Source organism: Phocoena phocoena, chromosome 2 (genome assembly GCF_963924675.1).
Source record: "Phocoena phocoena chromosome 2, mPhoPho1.1, whole genome shotgun sequence".
In the NCBI taxonomy this organism is placed as follows: Eukaryota; Metazoa; Chordata; class Mammalia; order Artiodactyla; family Phocoenidae; genus Phocoena; species Phocoena phocoena.
In genome coordinates, this window is record NC_089220.1 from 139,198,768 (window position 1) to 139,219,619 (window position 20,852).

The 20,852-nt window shown below is 52.5% G+C and overlaps 1 protein-coding gene across 1 annotated transcript; it reads right to left on the minus strand.

Annotated features, from left to right (window-relative positions):
- Window positions 1–2,204: 2,204 nt before the first annotated feature.
- Window positions 2,205–20,165, minus strand: ANPEP (alanyl aminopeptidase, membrane). The gene is made up of 20 exons (XM_065901008.1): window positions 19,510–20,165; window positions 18,837–18,979; window positions 18,588–18,727; window positions 18,037–18,163; window positions 17,795–17,949; window positions 17,419–17,532; window positions 17,176–17,319; window positions 16,931–16,996; window positions 16,742–16,807; window positions 15,002–15,177; window positions 14,658–14,737; window positions 13,264–13,397; window positions 13,089–13,144; window positions 12,015–12,162; window positions 8,773–8,864; window positions 8,204–8,314; window positions 7,909–8,076; window positions 7,040–7,180; window positions 6,534–6,615; window positions 2,205–2,354 (listed from the first exon to the last, which is right to left on the minus strand). The coding sequence occupies exons 1-20, from the start codon at window positions 20,160–20,162 to the stop codon at window positions 2,205–2,207; spliced, it is 2,946 nt and encodes a 981-aa protein (XP_065757080.1). The 5' UTR covers window positions 20,163–20,165.
- Between the last annotated feature and the right edge of the window lie 687 nt (window positions 20,166–20,852).

A 20,852-nucleotide genomic window follows, 5' to 3' on the forward strand; every position in this document is an offset into this window, starting at 1 on the left:
GGAGCGCTGGATAGGGAATGAGCAGTCAGAGTTCTAGGCAGCTCCTGTTCTGCATCCGACCTTGAGCTAGGTTCTGCAAGCAGGTCTCTGGCTTTGCATGTCCTCGCTGCATCCTCGGTACCGATCTCCTCCAGCCCCACAGGCAGTCATGAATGCCTGCACTGTGAGCTGGGAGGTGACGAGTGCCTAACTACCGTAGCCCCCAATGCAGGGCCAGCTTCCACTCATGCACGGGCATTAGAGGTGGGGTCTTAACCTCCCCGCGCCTCGGTTTCCTTATCTGCAAAACTGAGATAAAGACAGTCCTTATCTCCTGGGACTGTTGAAAACCAAATGAGATAATGCGCATAAACACTTAGCCCAGTGCCAGGCACCGAGACTAGGGTCCCTGCTGACTCTCCTACCTGGCTCCCCCAGGGACCCTAGATGGCGGTGCTGGTCCTTCCCCCAGCGGGGACCACCTGAGGGGGCCGCCTGCCCTCTGGTCCCCCGAAGGTCAAGTGCCAGCCGCCGGCAGCTGGGCCCTGGCGACAGGAAGGGCTGGTCCGGAGAGGCTGGGCTGGGGGGAGCCTCCTGGTTGGTGGAGGGACCCATAACCAAGGCTGGTCCCACCCCTTGGCCCGCCCCATCCTTTGATATGCGGAAGGCAGTGGAGCGTGGAGGAGCCTTCCTGGCCCCAGGCCCGCTGGCGCGTTTCTCACAAGGAGGAAGAGGCTGGGAGGAAAAAGGATGAATGGGGCCTTGAGCAGGAGACAGGGCTAAGGATGATAGTAACACCCTGCTCTCCTTAAGTGTCAGACTGTGTGCTAAGTACGTGAATCTCCTTAGATCCACACACCAACCCTATGATAGATCGTCTTTATCATGCAGATGAGGAAACCAAAGCCCAGGGGTCAAGAAACAGGCTGGACTTGAAGACTTCAGCTGGAGCAGCTCACAGGTGGGGTCAACTGGAGGTGACCCCTGAGGAGCCTGGGCTATCTGTTACCTCCCTCTTTCCCTCCCACCAGCCTTGGGTGCTCAGCTGGACCTCCTTTGCCAAGAAATTTCCACCAAGGCTGATGTGGGCCGTGGAGCCCTGCGGGTCCCAGACCTTCTCCTCAGAGTTGGCCCTGATCACTGGCTGCCCCAGGTGATCTGGAGAGCACCTGCCTTTTTCTGTATGCTACTCTTGAAAACAACCACTTTACAAACTGATATGCCACGCAGGGATCCTGGAGAGGTGGCAGGACATGCCCTTGGGCAGTGAGTGGTCACACCAGGCCTGGACCCAGGGCTTGCTGCCCTTACCGTGAGCCCTTTTCTCTCACTCTCCCAGGTGTGCTGGCTGCAGTGCAGGAAGAGGGGCCCAGCCAGCACCCTGCTCCCTGAACTTGCCTTACGCTAGTTCAGGTGCAAATCCTAGCTTCTGAAACCATGGAAACTCCTGCTTTCTGGAAAAGCACTCCCTCCACTGTCAGGACCTGCTCTGTGTCTGGCACCAAGCCCTACTCCACCTTGGGGACTGCTGTGTCCCCATTCCTTCCACCTCCAGTGGTTCCCCAGCACCCAGAGTCTCAATCCTGCCAATGAAATGAACACTGCAGGCAGACACTGCCATACAGGTGTTCTAGGAAGGACCGGCAGGCTGGGTACTTCTTCCCTCCTATGTTTCCTGGGGGTCCAAGGCCCCCACGCACCCCAGGTTCTCTAGCTGTTGTGCAGATCCACTCCTGCTCTAGTTTAGTAATGAGTCTGGAAGCTCATCTAGAAATCCTTTATTTACATTTTATCTTAGAAAAAAATATACAGATCTGGTGCTCTGTTGACTCCTCAGGTTCAGGGTCTTTATGGGAGGGTGAGAGAGGGCACAGGGCAGCCCTCCAAGGCAGTCCATCATCCATCAAGGGCCTCTGCTCATCTGGCCCTTGAGCTGGACTTCCCTGAGATCAGCCCCAGGGCCCTGGGTGACAGGAGCCATGCCAGGCCTGGGGTGGGGTTGTCATGAGGGGCAGGGGCTGGGAGGCACTTGGACAGTCTGGCCATCAGAAACTGGATTGGCCCCCTGGGCAGAGTGGAGAGAACATGGGCCAGAGACTCTGTTCCTAAGGGGATGATACGGGTGCCTCAGGCTTCAGGAATGGGGGCCCTACCGTGAGCCACTTGGATAGACACACGTGGGCATCTTACATGGGGGCCAGGTGACTGTAAGCACCAGGGACTATTTAGCTGTGTTCTGTGAACCACTTTAACACCACCTCCTTGTTCTCCTTCACCCACTTGATGTTGGCTTTGGTCTTCTCCAGGGCTTGCTCCAGAGCCCGGGTGCCTGAGCCGAAGCCTACATCCATGTTGTTCTTCTTGAACTGCTCCAGCTGCGAGGAAAAGGATAATTCTGAGCCCCTGGTTAGGTCTCTAACACAGCCCTGAGGAGAGGGCTGCCAGATCCTCTGTCCTCCCCCTCCATGTTAGGGCCCCTAACATGGGAATGGGGACCACAGCCTGTTCTCCAGGACAGGCAGGGCCAGTCCTTCCCTCTCCCTGGCAGGGGTCAAAAATGACAGCCCTGGGCTTCCCTAATGGTGCAGTGGTTAAGAATCCGCCTCCCAATGCAAGGGACGCGGGTTCAAGCCCTTGTCCAGGAAGATCCCACATGCCTCGGAGTAACTAAGCCCATGCGCCACAACTACTGAGCCTCCACTCTAGAGCCTGCGAGCCACAACTACTGAAGCAGGCCCGCACGCCAAGAGCCCGCGCTCTGCAACAAGAGAAGCCACTGCAGTGAGAAGCCCGCGCACCACAACTAAGAGTAGCCCCTGCTTGCTGCAACTAGAGAAAGGCTGCATGCAGCAACAAAGACCCAACACAGCCAAAAATAAATAAATAAATTTATTAAAAAAAAAAAAAAGACTGCCCCAAGGTTCACCCTGGCTCCTACAGGTATTTAATCTTCATTGTGAGGTTCTTATTGAGTTGATCCTCAGTTTTTAAATGAATTACAATCTCAATCCAATCAAGGGAGGAGAGAGGAACAAATTAAACAGACACCACAAGGAAGCAACCAGCCAAATTCAAAATGTGGCCATTTCTATAGTACAAATGGCCCAGTTGCTTGAGCAAATAAATGTTTTTTTTGTTGGTTTTTTTTTTTAAAGAGATACTACAGATTAAAAGATTTATTAGTACTGGAGGTTGTAGCGAGGGCAATTAGGCAAGAAGATGAAATTAAAAGCATCCAGAAAGGAAGAAGTAAACTATCTCTATTTGCAGATGACACGATTTTGTATACAGAAAATCCCAAGGAATCGAAAAATAAAAAAGCACAACTATTAAAACTTATGAGTTCAACAAGGTTGCAGGATATAAGAGCAATATACAAAGATCAATTGTATTTCTATACACTAGTTGTGAAAAATCTGAAAATGAAATTAAGAAAACAGTTCCGTTTACAATAGCATCAAAAAGAATAAAATACTTAGGAATAAATTTGACAAAAGAAGTGCAAGACCAGTATGCTGAAAACTGTAAAATATTGTTGAGAAAAATTAAGAAGACCTAAATAAAAGGAAAAATAATGACAAATAAGTCTGTGTTAATGGATTGGTAGATTTAATATTACTAACATGGAAATACTTCCCAAATTGATCTACAGATTCAATACAATCTCTATCAAAATTCCAACTGTATTTTTTTGCAGAAATTGGCAAGCTGATCCTAAAATTCATAAAGAAATGCAAAGATTCAGAATAGCCAAATGATCTTGAAAAAGAACAAAGTTGGAGGGCCCACAATCCCGATTTCAAAACTCACTACAAATCTATGATAACTAAGACAATGTGTACTAGCATAAAGACAAACAGATCAATGAAATAGAATTGAGAGTCCAGAAATAGACCTTAAAATTTATAGTCAAATGATTTTCAACAAAGGTGCCAAGATCATTCAATGGATGAAAGAATAGTCCTTTTATCAACAGAGGAATGGATAAAGAAGATGTGGTACATATCTACAATAGAATATTACTCAGCCATAAAAAAGAATGAAATAATGCCATTTGCAGCAACATGGATGGACCTAGAGATTATCATACTAAATGAAGTAAGTCAGACAGAGAAAGAAAAATATCATAGATATCATTTATATGTGGAATCTATTTTTTTAATGATACAAATGAACCTATTTACAAAACAGAAACAGACTTACAGATATCAAAAACAAACTTATGCTTACCAAAGAGGAAACATAGGGGCCAGGAGAGATAAATCAGGACCTTGGGATTAATATACACACACCACTATATATAAGATAGATAACCAGCAAGGACCTACTGTATAGCACAGGGAGCATTACTCAATATTCTGTGATAAGCTATATGAGAAAAGAATCTGAAAAAGAATGAATATATGTATATGTATAACTGAATCACTTTGCTGTACACCTGAAACTGACACAACATTGTAAATCAACTATACTCCAATAAAATTTTTTAATAAATTAATGATACTACAAAAAAAAGGAATAGTCCTTTTAATAAATGGTACTGGGACAACTGGATAGCCACATGCAAAGGGATGAAATTGGACCTCTGCCTTACACCATGGACAAAAATTAAGTCAAAATTGATCACTCCTAAATGTAAGAGCTAAAATGATAAGAATCTTAGTAAAAAGCATAGGTGTAAATCTTTGTGACCTAGGATTAGGTAATTGTTTCTTATATATGACACATAAAGCACAAGCAACAAAAGAAAAATAGAAAGTTAGACTTCATCAAAATAAAAAACTTTTGGACTTCCCTGGTGGCTCAGTGGTAAAGAATCCACCTGCCAATGCAGGGGACATAGGTTCGATCCCTGGGTCGGGAAGATCCCACATGCCCCGGAGCAATTAAGCCCCTGCACCACGACTACTGAGCTTGTGCTCTAGAGCCTGCGAGCCACAACTACTGAGCCCACGTGCCACAACCACTGAAGCCCTCGTGCCTAGAGCCCGTGCTCCACAACAAGAGAAGCCCCAGCTCGCCGCAACTAGAGAAAGCCCACGTGCAGCAGTGAAGACCCAATGCAGCCATAAATAAATAAATAAATATTTTTTTAAAAATTGAAAACTTTGTGTATCAAAGACACTATCAAGAAACTGAAAAGACAATCCACAAAATGGGAGAAAATATTTGGAAATCATTTGTCTAATAAGGGCCTAGTATCCAGAATATATAAAGAACTCTTGTAACTCAACAATAAAAAGACAAATACACCAATTAAAAACTGAGTGAAGGGGGCTTCCCTGGTGGCACAGTGGTTAAGAATCCGCCTGCCAATGCAGGGGACACGGGTTCGAGCCCTGGTCCACGAAGATCCCACATGCCACAGAGCAACTAAGCCCGCGTGCCACAACTACTGAGCTTGTGCTCTAGAGCCCACGAGCCACAACTACTGAGCCCGCGTGCCTAGAGCCCATGCTCCACAACAAGAGAAGCCACCGCAATGAGAAGCTGGTGCACCGCAACGAAGAGCAGCCCCCACTCGCCGCAACTAGAGAAAGCCCGCGCACAGCAATGAAGACCCAATGCAGCCAAAAATAAATAAATAATTTTTTTTAAAAAATGAGTGAAGGATTTGAATAGACATTTCTCCAAAGAAGACATACAAACGGCCAAGAAGCACATGAAATGATGCTCAACATCATTAGTCATCCGAGAAATGTCACTCATAACCACAGTGAGATACCACTTTGCACCCAGTAGGATGGCTATAATTTTTTAAAAAAGGAAAATAACAATTCTCCCCCAAACATAAAGAAATTGGAACCTTCATACATTGCTAGTGGGAATGTAAGTTGGTGCAGTTGCTTTGGAAAACATTTTGGCAGTTTCTCAAAAAGTTAAACACAGTTACCAAATGACCTAGCAATTCCACTCCTAGGTGTACACCCACGAGAACTAAAAACAGAGGTTCACTCAAAAACATGAACATAGGGGACTTCCCTGGTGATCCAGTGGTTAAGACTCTGTGCTCCCAATGCAGGGGGCACAGGTTCAATCGCTGGTCAGGGAACTAAGATCCCACAAGCGGCTGTGGCACGGCCAAAAAAAGGACAGAATTTGAAAATGGCCTGGGTATAAGATGATAGTAAGGCATTGTTAATTTTCTTGTATTTGCTAATGATAGATTATGTTTTAAAATTCCTTTATTTTAGATATGACTAAAGTGTTTATAGGTGAAATTATATAGTATCAGTGATTAGCTTGAAAACTGTCCACTCCCAAAAAATGTCAGCAAATGTTAACAATTGTTCAATCTGAGTAACGGGTACGTGGAGGTTCATTATATTATTCTCTTTACCTTTTGCCTATACAAAAATTCCAAGATGAATATCTGTGATTGAATTGTGACATTTAGAAAGTCTGGATACCCAGTTTCCCCTGTACATGAGGAAGGCCTGACCACATGGAGCCCCGCTGCCTTGTGAACACATGCGGTGGGAGCTGAGTGGCGGCTGTCCCTTGAGACTGGGGATGGGCTTCTGGGTGCTGCCCCAAGGTCCAGGGCTTCTTACCTTCTGCAGCTCGAACTCAGTGGAGAATCTTCGGGTCACAGCCTGGATGAGGTTGGAGAAGGAGAAGGAACCACCGCCGTAACTGCAGGGCAGGGAGAGAGAGGAACCGTGAGGGGGGCCAGGAACCAACGTTCAGTGACTGGCAGGCGACACGGGACCCTGTGACTGTCCCTATCTCGTAGATGTGATGAAATGACATGTCCAAGGAGACACCACTAGGGACTTGAACACAGGTTTGATTGCAGTGTCCTTGCTCCCATCTCTTCAGAGAACACTCCCACCAGCCAGACTTTCTTTCCCCCAAGTGGGAAAAGGGACAGCTGTGCCCCGCTGCCACATCTTTCAATACCTGTCCCTTCCCGACCTCAAGCTGGGTTCCTTTTGGACCACTCCGATGCAGTGTCTACCGTCCACTCCCAACCCTACAGGGTCTGGTGCACACAGCCCACCCCCAGGGGACACAGCCTTGGTGTGCGCTTCCCCTAACATGCTCTCAGCAGACTCACTCCTGAAAGATTTTCTTCCAGTTGCTCTGGACAAATTCCCAGGCCAGAGATTGCCCGACGACGTTGCTGGCAATGCTGTTAATGGTGGAGGTGGCATCCTGCTTCCGGATGAGGTCTGGGTTCAGGGTGTAACTCAGGTACCTGTGAGGACAGCATGCTGCGTAATAAGTAAAAGGACCCTGCCCTCCACCCCACACACCTCTCCTGCAACCTCTCAACATGCCTTCAGCATGCTGCGGGTTAAAGACTCCTCGGTCCTACCGCCCTCCTGTAGATGGGACACTGAGTCCCCTAAGCAGGGTCACTGGCTATGCTAGGTATCATACTGACATAGACCAAGTGCTTGATAAATATCTGACGATGAATGAACAAAGGAAGGGGTAAGCGCTGCACCAGGTAGGATGGCCACTCCTGTCTTTGACATTGAGGGTAGCTCTTCTTTACTGAAGTACAGAAGATGGCATATGAGGCACACAGTGGGAGCCAGGAGCCCTCATCCAAGGGTTTGGGGGGTGCCCAGCTGGATGTCCAGAAGGCCTCAGGTCCAGGTGCACCACAGCCCTTGACAGAGAGGTAAAGGCTAGGAGACTGCAGCAGTTAAAAGCACAGGACGTGGACCCAGATCCAGATTCAAATCTTGTTTTTCTCACTTAGTAAAGCTTCTACACTTTGGGCAAGTTGTTTTGCTTCTTTGAGCCTCAGTGTCCTCATCTGTAAAACTGGGAAACACACTGCTCCACTGCACAGGTTTACGAGGATCCCACGGAGGAGAGTGTGGACGCCTGGCTGGTTCTTTCTCCCCCACATTGGGAGCCTGGTCCCCGGCGGGGAGGGGAACTCACCCAGCCCCGTCCAGCTCTGGTCCTCACCTGTTCAGGAGCCAGACCTGGTTGGTGCAGGCCAGCGCTGAGCGGAGTTTGTCAGCTTCATTAACCAGTCGGGCTTGTTGTAACTGCCTCCAGGCGAAGTCCCACTCTTTCTGGTCACCTTGGGCGATGGCGTTGCAGTAGATGGTGGACCGCAGGTTGGGATGGATCCTGGTGTGGGGTCAGGGTGTCAGGGGTAGAGTAGCAGCAGGGAGGGCAGGACGAGGGTCTGATGAGGGCAGGGCTGTGAGCTTGAGGGACAGATAAAGATCAGGAGACAAGCAGGGGACACACTCACGGGTTATTTTGGGGGTCCATCATCCACTGGTTGTAAAGGTTCTTGGCCAGCTCCTCACACTTAGGCAGCCCATTGGAGCAGGCAGTGCTGATGGCATTAATCTCATTGTACCTGCCCCAGGGGTGACACTCTGTCAGCATGCCTGGCTCTGACTCTGGCAAAGACTCCCCTGCTGACACACAACTCCAGGAAGGGCAGCAGGGCTGGGGCTCTAAGGTTGCAGCCCTCCCGCCCTTTGGGTCCCCCTCTTTGCTTCTTGCCTTGGGCAGCCCAGGGAGGGTGGGCACAGACTCCAGCCCCACCTTCAACACCTAGAATCTGAATAACAATGCCGGTGAGGGGACCTTGAAATTTCAGTTTGGTCCTTTGTACAAAGAGGCCACATAGAGCCTCAGGGCAGGGCTCCCTATTCCTAGTGGGTGGGTGGGGTCTCTCCCTGACTGGTGGCCCTGGTCCAGCCAGGAGTTGGGAACTTCAGAGGAGAATGCTGCTGGGGCTTGCTCTGGACTTCCCAGGTCAGGGTGCCTGGGCCACCTGTGATCTCCAGGCCCAAGAGAGGTCATACTCACTGGTCCATCAGGCTTTCTGGGCGCTTAGTCCAGTTTTGGGTGAGATTTTCAAAATGTAGGAAGAGGGGTTCAACCTGATTCCTGAGGTAATTCTGGGAAAAAGAAAACATGAACAGCCTCAAAGAAGAGACTCATGCCTGACCCACCTGGAGCCCCACGGAGCCTCTGATGTGGGTGGGCAAGTGTAGCAAGGGCTAATGGCTACAGAAGCAAGAGGCCAGAGGCTAAGGGCCTCGCCCAAGGCCAGATAGTGGTCAAAGGAGCCGGCACTAGTTCAGGTCTCAGATGACTGATCTGAGATTCTTTCTCCTCAACCAGTTCTGACACTGATGTCTAAGTATCACCATTTCCTAATATAGTTTTAGGGCCTACCATCCCCCACCACCTGATCATAAGTATTCTGCCTTTATTGTGGGGAATTTAGAAAACACTGTAAAGCATAGGCAGAAAATACTAACCACCCCAGAACTTACCAAATCCATGACTCCCAAATTGGTGAGTTTGCCCCTTCCTTTCTCTTTTCTACCCAGCATATCTACAATTCTGCATGCTGTTCTTTTAGCTGGCATTGTTGTGTAAGGCCCAGCCCATGTTATTAAACTCCTTTGCAGACGCTGGTTCAGGAGAGTAGATTATCATGTGTGTCAACCAGAATCCGCATCCAAACGTTAAAGGAATAAACCCCCAAGAGCAAAGAGAATTGGAAAGGAAATAACAGTGGATGAGACGGCCACACAGTGTAGGAGCTGGGAGGTGGAGAGAGGGAGATGGAACAGGCTTGGCCAAGGCGGGGGTCTGCAGCAGAGCACCTGCCGTGGGGGAGATGGAGACAGAAGCAAGGAGACTTGCTGTGGCGAGGCTCGGGATTAGAGGGTTGGGTGTGCAGGGGACAGGAGTGAGGCCGGGCTGTGAACAGGGCAATGGAGTCCAAGTCTGTAGAGGGACTAATTAAACCCTCAAGCGCCCACTTCCCTCCCTGCCTCAAGCAACACCCCTCCCTCTCCCATGAGCAAGGCTGAATCAGAGGGGTTCAGCACTAGGGTCCCCAGACACAGTGGGAGGGTTGCTGAATTGCAGAGAGGGCCAGAGGTGAAAGTTTACAGCCTAAATGGAGGTACCCCCCCAGTTTCCTTCCCCACCCTGATCCCAGAAAGTGAGCCTCTACTGCACAAGACAGAGGATCACTCTGGAGACTGAATGGTCTCAAGGGAACACAGTCACAGATATTAATTTTTGAGGGTCCCCACGAGGAGTTACTTAGTCACCCCATAACAAGACTGCAGGTGACCAACTCCACCTCCTTGTGGAGCTTTCAACCACTGCCTCACTCTCAAATTCAAAGGGGCAGCTCAGCTTCCAACTTGAAAGAGGAGATCAAAACAGACAGAAGACTTGGAGGAAACAAGTCAGTGAAAGAAAAAGAAAACTTCGTAAAAGCCTATGATAAATATCTTCCAAGAGTTCAGGGAAGATATTGCATAGGACACTGGAGCCAGGAATAGCACTTGGAAACTTAAATATATGATAGGAAAAAATGAGGAGAGGCGGTGTGCTAAACTGAGGGCATATCCCAGAGGTCAGAACAAGAAGTCAACAAGCCAGAAAATAGGAGAGAAGAAAACTAGAGGACCAATGTAAGGGCAGTGAATTGGATTAACAAGTGTCCCAGAAAGAGAGAACCGGGGGAAAAAAGGAGAGGAAGAAAGTTTAAAGGAGCAATGCAAAGTTGTCCAGGTTGAAAATGTAGAAGGATAAGAAAGGCCTGCATGAAGGACCACCAGCATGGAGAGAAGAGCCCACAGCTTCCAGAAGGGGAACCAGGCCACATTCAAAGAACTGGAAATAAGAAAGGCCCTGGGCTTCTCAACAGAAACATGAGAGGTTTGATGTCAATGGAGCAAGACCTGAAATTTCCTGAGGAATAATTTCCAAAATAAAAACTACTTTTTTTTTTTTTAAATTTTTTTGGCCATGCTGCGAGGCATGTGGGATCTTAGTTCCCTGATCAGGGACTGAACCCATTCCCCCTACAGTGGAAGCACAGAGTCCTAACCACTGGACCGCCAGGGAAGTCCCTCAATCTAGAAACTTCTAAACCCAAGCAAACTCTCAATGCAGTGTGAAGGTGGAATAAAGACATTTCAGACAATCTACCTGAAAAAATCCACCTCTTATGAACCCTTTCTCCAAAACTGGAAGATGTGCTCCCCTAATAGAGAGAAAACTCAAGGAAGAATCCATGGGTTCAGGAAACAAGAGATGCAACAATGGAGAGCCTCCCAGCATGGGAGCTGAGTAGCAGTTCTAGAAGGGAGCAGGCCGACAGAGGGCACCAGGAGGGATGCCTCCAGGAAAAAGCAAAATTAATGTATTATCTGATACATTTGTATAAGATGTATAAAAAAGGAGACACAAACATGGTACTTTATGTGGCTCGGCGGAGAATGATATTTAAATAATCACATAAAGTAAATGCTGAATACTGAGTTGACCAAATACTGTGATTTTACTACATTAGGAGGATGGGGTGAATCCAAGGTGTAGGTAGGTTAATGAGTTTAAAGTGAGTTAAAACCTCATTTACCATAACAGTTAGTTAATCATGTGAAAAACATTTTTAATGACTACATAATATCCCATCAACTGGATATTCTAGTTTACTTAACCAACTCCAACTGTTGGACATTTGAGTATTTTTGGTTTTCTTGTCTTTTATAAACCACACTTCAATGAACATCCTTATGGGTTCAGCTATGGATCCAGAGCAAGCAGCTTCCCTCTGATCCTCCCTGCCCGTGCCCCCAAGCTTCAAAACTGTTAACATCGGCATCCCCCTCCAGGCCCTTAGGGCAGGCTAGGCAGGCACAGGCCCGCTCCTTTCACAGAGGGGTTCTCTGGGTCTGAAGAGGATTGCCTGAGTCCACACAGCTGGTAAAAGGCCTTCTCCCTCACTCCCACCCCCTTCCTGTTCTGTGGCTTTTTCTGTTGCCTTCTGAAAGAAGGATTTGCTAATTTCCAAATCTAGCAAACCTTGCTAGAAGTCTGTGTCCTTTCTTTGCTGTGCCCAACCTGCTCACCTTCTCAATCCCTGCTCCCTTCACCCTACATCCCTCCTACTCTCTCACCACTGCCAAGGACGTGGCGTGTTTCACCATTCCAGGCAATATTTCTATTCACTTCCTTATGGTGTAATTTCAGGCACTGGGGAATTGGTCCTTGAACCCTGCCATGCCCCTCTGTACCTTCATGGGACCGTAGACCTCGGATCGGTCGAACATGAGCTTGAAGTACCTCAGGCTGCTCAGGGCGGCCTGCCAGGGCATGTACTCTATCTCGTTTTTCAGGAAGAGGGTGTTGTTCAGCGCCAGGGTGACAGGGACTATACGGGCACTGGGAACAGACAGAGGGGCTCAAGTAAGCACCCCCACCCAGTCTAGCCTCACTGTGGGAACCCCAACCTCCTCCTAGAGCCTGAGGTCCCAGAGGCCCAACTGAGCCAACTCCAGCATTCACCAGGGGTGGGGCTGGGGGTAGGGGTGAGGGATGTGGATGCTGGGTGGTGCCACAAACGAGGCCAGCCCAGGCCTGGCCCTCACCCACTGCCAGTCACATTTCCTTGCTCATTATCCCCATTTTACAGGTGAGGAAACTGAGGCTCAGAGAGGTAAAGTGCCTTGCCTAAGGCCACACAGCCCACAGGAGACAGATCAGAAATTCAAAAAGACAAGAAACCTGTGCTATTTACTCTGCCCACCTCTTCTCTGATTGCTTGGCTCTCTGGTCTTTCCTCCCTCCACCTCCTCAGGCCATCTGTGCATATTTGGTTCATAAATGTCCATGTCTATGGGTGACATCACTTACGTCTAAGAACTTGGCACCTGCTGGTGCTCATGAACACAGCAGCTGCTCAATAAATATCTGTTTATCCATGCTGCATCTCTTCTATCCTGTCCTTCCCGTATCTTTCTTAGCACTGAGCATGGTGGCCTGGGCCATAGGTAGTCCTCCGGAAAACCTTGGTGCCGTGGAGTGCACTGTGGTTTTGGAGTTGGACAGGACTGCGTCTGGCTGTCATGGGCTAATGTGTGACCTCAGGCAGGGTACTCAAGCTCTGAATCTCAGAGTCCTTCTCTGGGAAGTATGGGCTGTGACACTGACAATCTCCGGGGACATGGGGCCAAGGGAGGGGTGTGCACAAGCACAGGGAGCCCACGGTGCTGAGCCTGGCACATGGTGAGGACGGCGGCAGGCAGCACTGGCTCTCACTATGGAACCACACTCACCAAGTCACCAGGCTTCCATGGCTGAGCACTCACCTGGCCAGGTTGAAGCTGTCGTAGATGACCTGTGCCCGATTGATGACAGGGATGGTCTAGAAGGGGCAACAGAGCGTGTGACCTCGGGCTGGCTGTGCGGGCAGGCCCTGCAGTCTGGGACCCCGTCGTGGGGCTGGGCCTCGGGCAGGGGATGGGTGGGGCGGCAGGTACCCACCAGTGGTTTTATCTGCAGCTGATTCTGAATCTTCCTCCAGTTGTTCTCATCGTAGTTCACCTGGTAATAACCCGTCACGTTGACGTTAAGCAGGACCCACTCGTCTGCTCCAGTTTTGAACATTTTGTCCTGGGCTGTGGGGAGAGACCAGAGCTGGGCAGGGCTGCTCAGAAGGCCACAGGCTGACCCGACCCAGGCCTCGGCAGAGCAGCCTCCGCTGCAGTCTGGCAGCAGCCAGCCCTCACGCCGCTGGGCCAACGCCAAGGAGGGGGGCGGAGAAGAGGGGTAGGACTAGCTGCCAGGGCCCGACTCTGGCCGCGGACCTTGGACAGACCAGTTGCCATCTCTGAACCTCAGTGGCCGCCCTGCCTCCCACAGGCTCTGTGTGGCTGGGTCAGTGGCATCCACCGGGACAACTCCATCAGCACACCCCTGGCCACTCAGACTCAACTCCCCAGGCGGCCTCTCCCCCTCCACCCCCTCCTCCTCCCACCTCTCCACTTGTAACAATGCCATCACACCCAGGCAGCACCTCCCATCCAGTTAGCCGCCCAGCACTGCTCATCTCTTCCTGGGGGCTCTGTGCCCCCTCCTCACGGCTCTCCCTCCACCCTTTCTCCTGGCAGCCAGAGGGGATCCTTCCATAACTGCAGGTCAGACCCAATGGCTTTCCCACTTCCCACCTGTCCCAGCTCCTCCCGGCCCGAGGACATAGCCATTGTCTCCTGCAGCCTGCAGGGACCCGCTTCAGCTTCACCGAGGGCGCACCTCTGCCCGAGCCACACTCAGTCCCCGAGCTTCTCTCTGCTGCCATTAGCCTGGCGAACTCCTGCTCTTACTCTGACTCAGCTCACCTCCTCCAGGGAGTGTTTCCTGACCTCTCCATGAAGTTGAAGCTCCCTATTCCCTGCTCCCTACCCACCTGCCCCAGTACCCCAGAGGCCACATATGCCTCTGTTAAAGCACTCAGCACAGCTCTGGAACGTTTGAACTGCTTGTCTTCCTTCCCTTCACCTGCAGCCTTGGCTTAGGCAGAGGATGACTTGCCTTGACCTTGGTTTCCTCAGTGCCTGGCAGAGTAGAACTGCTCATACTATGTGCCAGGCACTGTTTTAAACATTCCACGGGAATCCTCCTCTTTAACCTTCACACAACTCAATGGGGTAGATATTGTTCCTAGCCCCACTGTATAGATGGGGAAATGGAGATCAGAGAGAGATGGTAACTTGGCCAGGGTCACACAGCATAGAAATTAGAACCAAAGAAGCTGGCTCCATTTGTTGAATAAAATGATGAAGGAAGCCCTGGCTGAGGCCTGCCATAACCCCAGAACATGGGCCAGGAGCTGGGAGTATGGGATGGGGCTGCTGTCCACTAGGGCAGGGCTGGATTACCTGTTGCGTTGCCCGGCAGCCAGTAGGGGTCCTGCAGTCTGCCATTTTTGATAGATGAGATGGGAACAATCCACAGGTAGCTGCAACAAGAGATCCAGAGGCCAGGTGTGAGAAACGGCAGCTCTTGGGCACTGCCAGCAAAGAACAGCCTTGCCCGGACTTCCAGTTTCTGCCCAACTCTGGCACTAAAACGCCCCCATCCTCCTGGCCCAGGAAGGAGACTGTCTACAGCCACTATGGCAGGGCCACAGCGGGCCAGGCCCTGCTATGGTCAGAGGGTCCCAGAGCAACTGCCCCTCAGAACCTTCACTAGGACGCCTGTCTCAGTGACCTCATCTGCTCACTTGAACACTGAGGGGCGGGTGACGTTGGACTCGGGGTCAAGGAGGAAGTGCTTCTGGGAGATGCTCCCTGTCTTGGTGTCCACAGTGATGACAGGGAAGCCCATCTGCTGGGTCCAGCGGTCCATGATGGCACGCACGGTGTCTGGCAGCTCGACGGTCGACTGATTGTTTACAGCCTTGGGCAGAGGGATATGGTGCAGCCATCAGCGACTGCCATTCTCCCACCCACCCACCCTCCCCTTGCACCCTTGGCCTCCCCTTAGTGGTACCACTTTGCTGGGAGGCAGGAGCTGGGGTCCCAGCCCGGCTCTCTGTCTCCTCGGCTGCCCAGTGCTGGACACGCCAAGAGCTTCTCAGCCTCTGGTTCATTCCACTTTGATTAAGCAAATCTATGTGGCCTCCCATTCTGTGATCCACCCTCAGGTGTGTGTGTGTCAGGGAGGGGCACCCAGGATGCCCATGGCTCAGCCTGAACAAACCCGGGAGGACAGGCAGGGAGAGGAGACAGAGAGGAAGGAAAACCAGTGTCCCCATGTCACAGGCAGCGTCGTGGCGATGTGAAGGAAATGCACCTGGATGAGGGTCTGGGGATGGGCTTAGGGTGGTTGTTATTGTCTTAAATCTTTTTTCATCTTTTTCCATGTGTGTGCATTGCTTTCATAATAATAACAGAAAACCAACCACATCTGTTAATAACTGAGAAAATAAAAAACTAAGAACAGCGTAAATAGAGGGCAGAAGACCCTGTCGGAAGGTGCAAGCTGAGGGAGAGGGCATCTCTAGGGGGGCTGCAGAGAGAAGGGGCTCAGGGAAAGAGGGAGGGACAGATGGAGCTGGAGGGGTGCTGGTGTGGAGGAGGGCTTGGCTTCGGAAGAAAGGAAGGCGCTGGAAACTGAGGCTGGGCAAGGAAGACAGTGGAAGCGGAGGGGAGGGACTGACGCTGTGGGAGGTGTGGGACGTGGACCGGCCTCGTGGCAGATGGATGTCGGGCTGGAGACTGGCCAGGAGGGCCCTGGAGCCCAGCTGTGACTCTGTGACAAGGCCCTGGGCCTCCCCTCCCTGGTCAGGCTGGTCATGGAGCACAGGCATATGGGGGGATCAGTAGGGCTGACCAGGGCCACAGAGAAGGGGTGGGGGCCGCCGTGAAGGAGAAGACATGATGGGGGATGATGGGGAGAGTCTCAAGAGAAGTGGGGAGGAGGGGCAGGCAGGAGGGTGGGAGTGGTCAGAGGGTTTGCCCAAAGACAGGGGCCACTCAGGGTCTGAATGGACAGGAATGCAAGGTGAGGCTGGATAGGAGGGTCAGAGAGCGTGCCGAGGGTGCTGGTGTGTGCAAAGTCACGTCTGGGAGGGGCCAGCTGGGGCGCAGGGCAGCCAGGAATGCTGAGTAGGTGAATGACTGGCTCCAAAGTTCCAGGCAGAGGAAGGCTTGGGCTTGGGAACCACAAGAGCCCGTTTCCTCGCTACTCAGATGATGGCACTCCTCAGCTGCCCTCACAGAGCTCACTGTAGCATGAGGGGGGCTGCCTGCCAGGGCTTGTGACCCAGGCTCTCGTAACACCTCCTTCAAGGAGACATCATTGCGCCCATTTTACAGATGAGCAAGCAAGCCTCCAGGTGGCCTGCCTGGGAGGGTAAGCAGTGGAGCTGGGCACATTCTTACACGTGTGCTGCCCCCAAGGACTTTCAGCGTCTCAGGACCCCCACAGAATGGCTTCAGGGGAGCTGGTTGTTACTGACCATCTGCAGGTGTTCCCACAGGTCCAGGTAGGTGGTGTTCTGATAGGCAAAGGCATTCAAGTAGGACTGTGGAAAGACAGGGCACGGTGAGGGTAAAGCTGCTGCCCCAGGCTCTACCACTCAGCCTCTGTGGTAGGCCGGGGCTTGGAGGAAACACCTCCCACCCTATGGCTGGCCAAGGGTACTCACCGCCAGGCCCTTCCTGAACAGGTCCTCAGTCAGGAACTCAGAAAGCATCCTGATGACCGAGGCTCCCTGGTGGAGGAGAGGGGGCTCAGAAGGCTGCGCCGAGCCAGCAGGAGACCCTGTGTCCCCATTGGGCGGGGACAGGTGCTCCCGGAGGCCCCAGCTTCGGTGGGCCCCTGTGGGCCGAGATCCCACCTCCCTTCCCATGACCCTACTATCTCAGGACCAGCATGGGGGCTGGGCAGCACCTTGCTATAGGAGATGGAGTCAAACATCTCGCTGATCTGGGCGGGTGTGTTGACCTCCTCGGCAGGGGTGGTCAGGGGGTGGGAGGAGGCCAGCGCGTCCACAGCCATCACATGGTACAACTCGTTCGGCACCATGAGGTCTTTCTGCAAATCCCCAGCAGCCATCAGGAGACTGGCCTGGGAGGGGGTGACCCAGGTCTTCCCCCATCCCAGACCCCAGAGGTCCCTGGGCAGCGGGCTCACCAGGTTCCAGGTGGGCTCTGCATAGTCAGCACCCAGGTACTCCACGTAGGAGGCAAAGCCCTCGTTCAGCCAAAGATCATTCCACCAGGCCAGGGTCACCAAGTTCCCAAACCACTGTGGGGGAGGGGAGGTCAGCCCGGCAAGCCACTGGCGCCTTGCGGTCACTAACGGTACCCAGAGCTACCCTTCACCGAGTGTTCCCAGTGTGCCAGTCTTGAGCTCGGCTTCACCGACATCATCATGACTCTCCTCCCTGACACCCTGCCAGGTGAAACTCTTCCCTTCTCAGCTGCCAAGGACGGAGCCACAACTTGTGCCGTCTCCTTCCAGAGCCCCCCTCGTTCTTTGTCTGCACTCCCCATGATTGGGGGGCTACCTGGTGGGCCAGCTCGTGAGCAATCACAGTGACAACCCGCTCTTTGTTGCTGCTGGAGGAGGCCTGTGGGTCAAACAGCAGCGAGTTCTCCCGGTAGGTCACCAGCCCCCAGTTCTCCATGGCACCGGCGTTGAAGTCGGGCAAGGCAACCTGGTCTGGGGAGTCCAGGCTGTTGGTGGGATGGCCTCAGGCTATGGGGGGAGACCCATCCACTTCCCCCCAATGCGAGGTACCTCACTCACCAGATTTTGGGAGTGGGTAGGGTGTATCAAAATGTTTGGCAAAGAAGTTTAGGATGGGACCTGTCACGTTCAGGGCATAACTGCCATGGTTCTCTGCAATTGCATTAGGCCGAGCCCAGATCCGGACCTGCAAAGAAGACAGAGGTAGGTCAGGGGCCCTTCTTGGGTCCTGGTGCAGGTGGGCCGAGTCCCAAAACCTGGCAGGCTGGGGGACCAACTAGGTTAAACTGGGAGGCTTGGTCAGCAGAGGAGAGGGCGGGGGTGTCTCTTCAGAGCCTTGAGTCACAGGCAGGGGCCTTTGGGGAACAATAGCCATAGACACCATCTGTCTGGCACCCAGGAGTCGGGAACTCCCTTCATGAGGAGGGTCCCACTTTTCAGATGCAGAGACGGAGGGTCAGAGAACCTAAGGCATTTGCCCAAGATCACTCAGAACTGGGATTCAAACACTGCCTAGCAACTCAGGGGCTGGGACAAGGATGAGGATAAATAGGAATATCTCCCAGGCCAGGACCAATCCCGAGGAAGGATAGGTGGCCTCAGCTCCATACCTGGACGTTGTTGGGTTCCGTTTTCTCCACACTCGTGAACTCGCACACGATGTAGGCCAGAAGGTATGTGGACATTACAGGCGTGGTTTTGAACTCAGTGACGTTCCAGTTGGGGTCTTCTACAAGCGGGACACTGGGACCTGGGCAGGGAGCACGCAGGCATGTGGGGTTGTGCCCTCTCCCTGCCCTGTGCCCCAGCCCTGGGGGTCTGCTTTCCGAGGATGTGTGGCCCCAGCCAGACCTGCTCACCTTTGGGCGGCATGTTGGACAAGGCCGTGAATCCATTGGGGTGGATGAGGGTGATGTTAAATGTGGCCTTCATGGCCGGCTCGTCAAAGCACGGGAAGGATTTCCGGGCATCTGTAGACTGCATCTGTGTCGTGGCCAGCACCCTGCCCGAAGCGGGGGTTAGAGGGTGTGCCAGCTTAATGCCTGTGCCCGTGTAGGTGTACGGGGCTGGGGCTGTAGGGTGTTGCTGGGTGTGCAGGGACGGGGTGCACAGATGCTGCCTGGCCTAATCCCTGCCCACCCCACCTCCCCCAGGCCGCCTCTAGGCCAACAGGCCAGCTGACGTGGGAGAGCAGAGCTCCTTCTGGACTCAGGGTCAAAGTCCTGGCAGGCTCCATCCCTGTATTGGCTGGGAAACCTTGGCAAATTTCTTTCCTCAGAGCCTGTTTTCCTATCTATCCAAGGGGCACTTTCATCTCTCATCCCTACTCCCTAATAAAGTATAGAGGAGCCCTCCGGGAAAGGGTCGATTGTCTTGGTAGCTGCTCTACCGGAGCTGCAGATGGAGTGATGGGCCAGCCAAGGACTCCCGAAGGTTCAAAGGCCCCGAACCCAAGCCCTTCCTTGGCTCCCAGGGTCCAGCTCTGCCTCAGCACCTAGGATCTGCCCCCCAGCAGACCCAGCTCTGACTTACTTTTTGACATTGCCTTCCATGTACTCGCTGCGGTAGAAGCCTGCCAGGTCGTCGGCCAGCTCCCCCTGAAATGTACTCTCCATCTCGTACATTCTGCCTGCCTCCAGCGAGCCCTTGAGGTGTACCACCAGATACTCCGTGGGCTCTACCAGCTCGGTCCTGTCGATGTCGGGGGCCGAGGAGGCCCCCACGCCCCTCAGGGCCACCATGTGCCCCTGGGTTGTGGTGTAGTTGAGCTTCTTGCTATGGATGATGATGACGTCAGTGGGGACCTTGCAGATGAAGCGGACGATGCTTCTGCCCTCGAAGATATACAGGCCATTCTTATTGGGAGTGAGGTAGGGCCTCAGTGTCACATCGTAGGAGTCAGGCAACAGTGTCGTGGGTAGGCGGTATCGGTTCCATGGCTTGCTCTGGTCCAAGGTGGTGGCCGTGGTGATGGTGGTTGTCAGGCTGGTCGCGGGGCTCGTAGGGGTCGCGGAGCTCGTAGGGGCCACAGAGCTCATAGGGGCCACGGTGGTGGCGTACCCGGCATTCTGGTTCTTCTCCTGGGCATACAGCACAGACAGAGCGATGATAGTGGCTATGGCCGCCACGCCCAGGAGGATGCCCAGGATGCCCAGAGCCTTGGATATGTAGAATCCTTTGGCCATGGTGAGGGTGCAGAGGGAGCTTGGGGAGGCTCAGGACCGGTGGGGAACAGGGCAGCCTCGGGCCAGGCTTATATCCCTGAAGGGGAGGAGCCCCACAGCCTGCAGACTGGGCAAAAATTAACCAGGGCTCAGGCGAAGGTCACCGGACTGGGTGGGAACACACTCTGCCCAGGTTTCGGAGAGGAGATCCAGGAACAGTGTGCGGAGTGCAGCTCAGGGGTACCTGCTGGGAGCAAACTGTCCGGTTACAGGCTGCAGACTTCCTGGGAGCCCACCGAGGGCTGAAGGGCAGGCGTCAGGCTTCGTGCCCAGCAGGGAGAGGGAGCGGCCAGGTGGCTTGGATCTGCCTGCAAGCTGAGACAATGGGCACCAGAACAGGAGGATCGAGGTTAGGTCCAGGAGGTTAGAAGGACTTCCCAGGAGCAGGGAGGTGGGAGATGAAGAGAAAGGGAGAGTTGGTTTCTAGCTCGGGTCAAAAACACATTGGTTCACCCCTGTGGTTGGATGGATGCCCAGGGCTCCTCAGTGACATGGCCCCAGCCTCCCTTGCATTCTTTCAGAGCAGGGAGTTCTTCCAGGTTCCCCTCCCTTTCCCTTCTGCCAAAAACTTTTTCCTCAATTATAAGCTCACTGAGAAGAATGAAATAAGTTGTTTTGCCTTTTTTTCTTCTTTTTTTTAAGAGGGGAGGC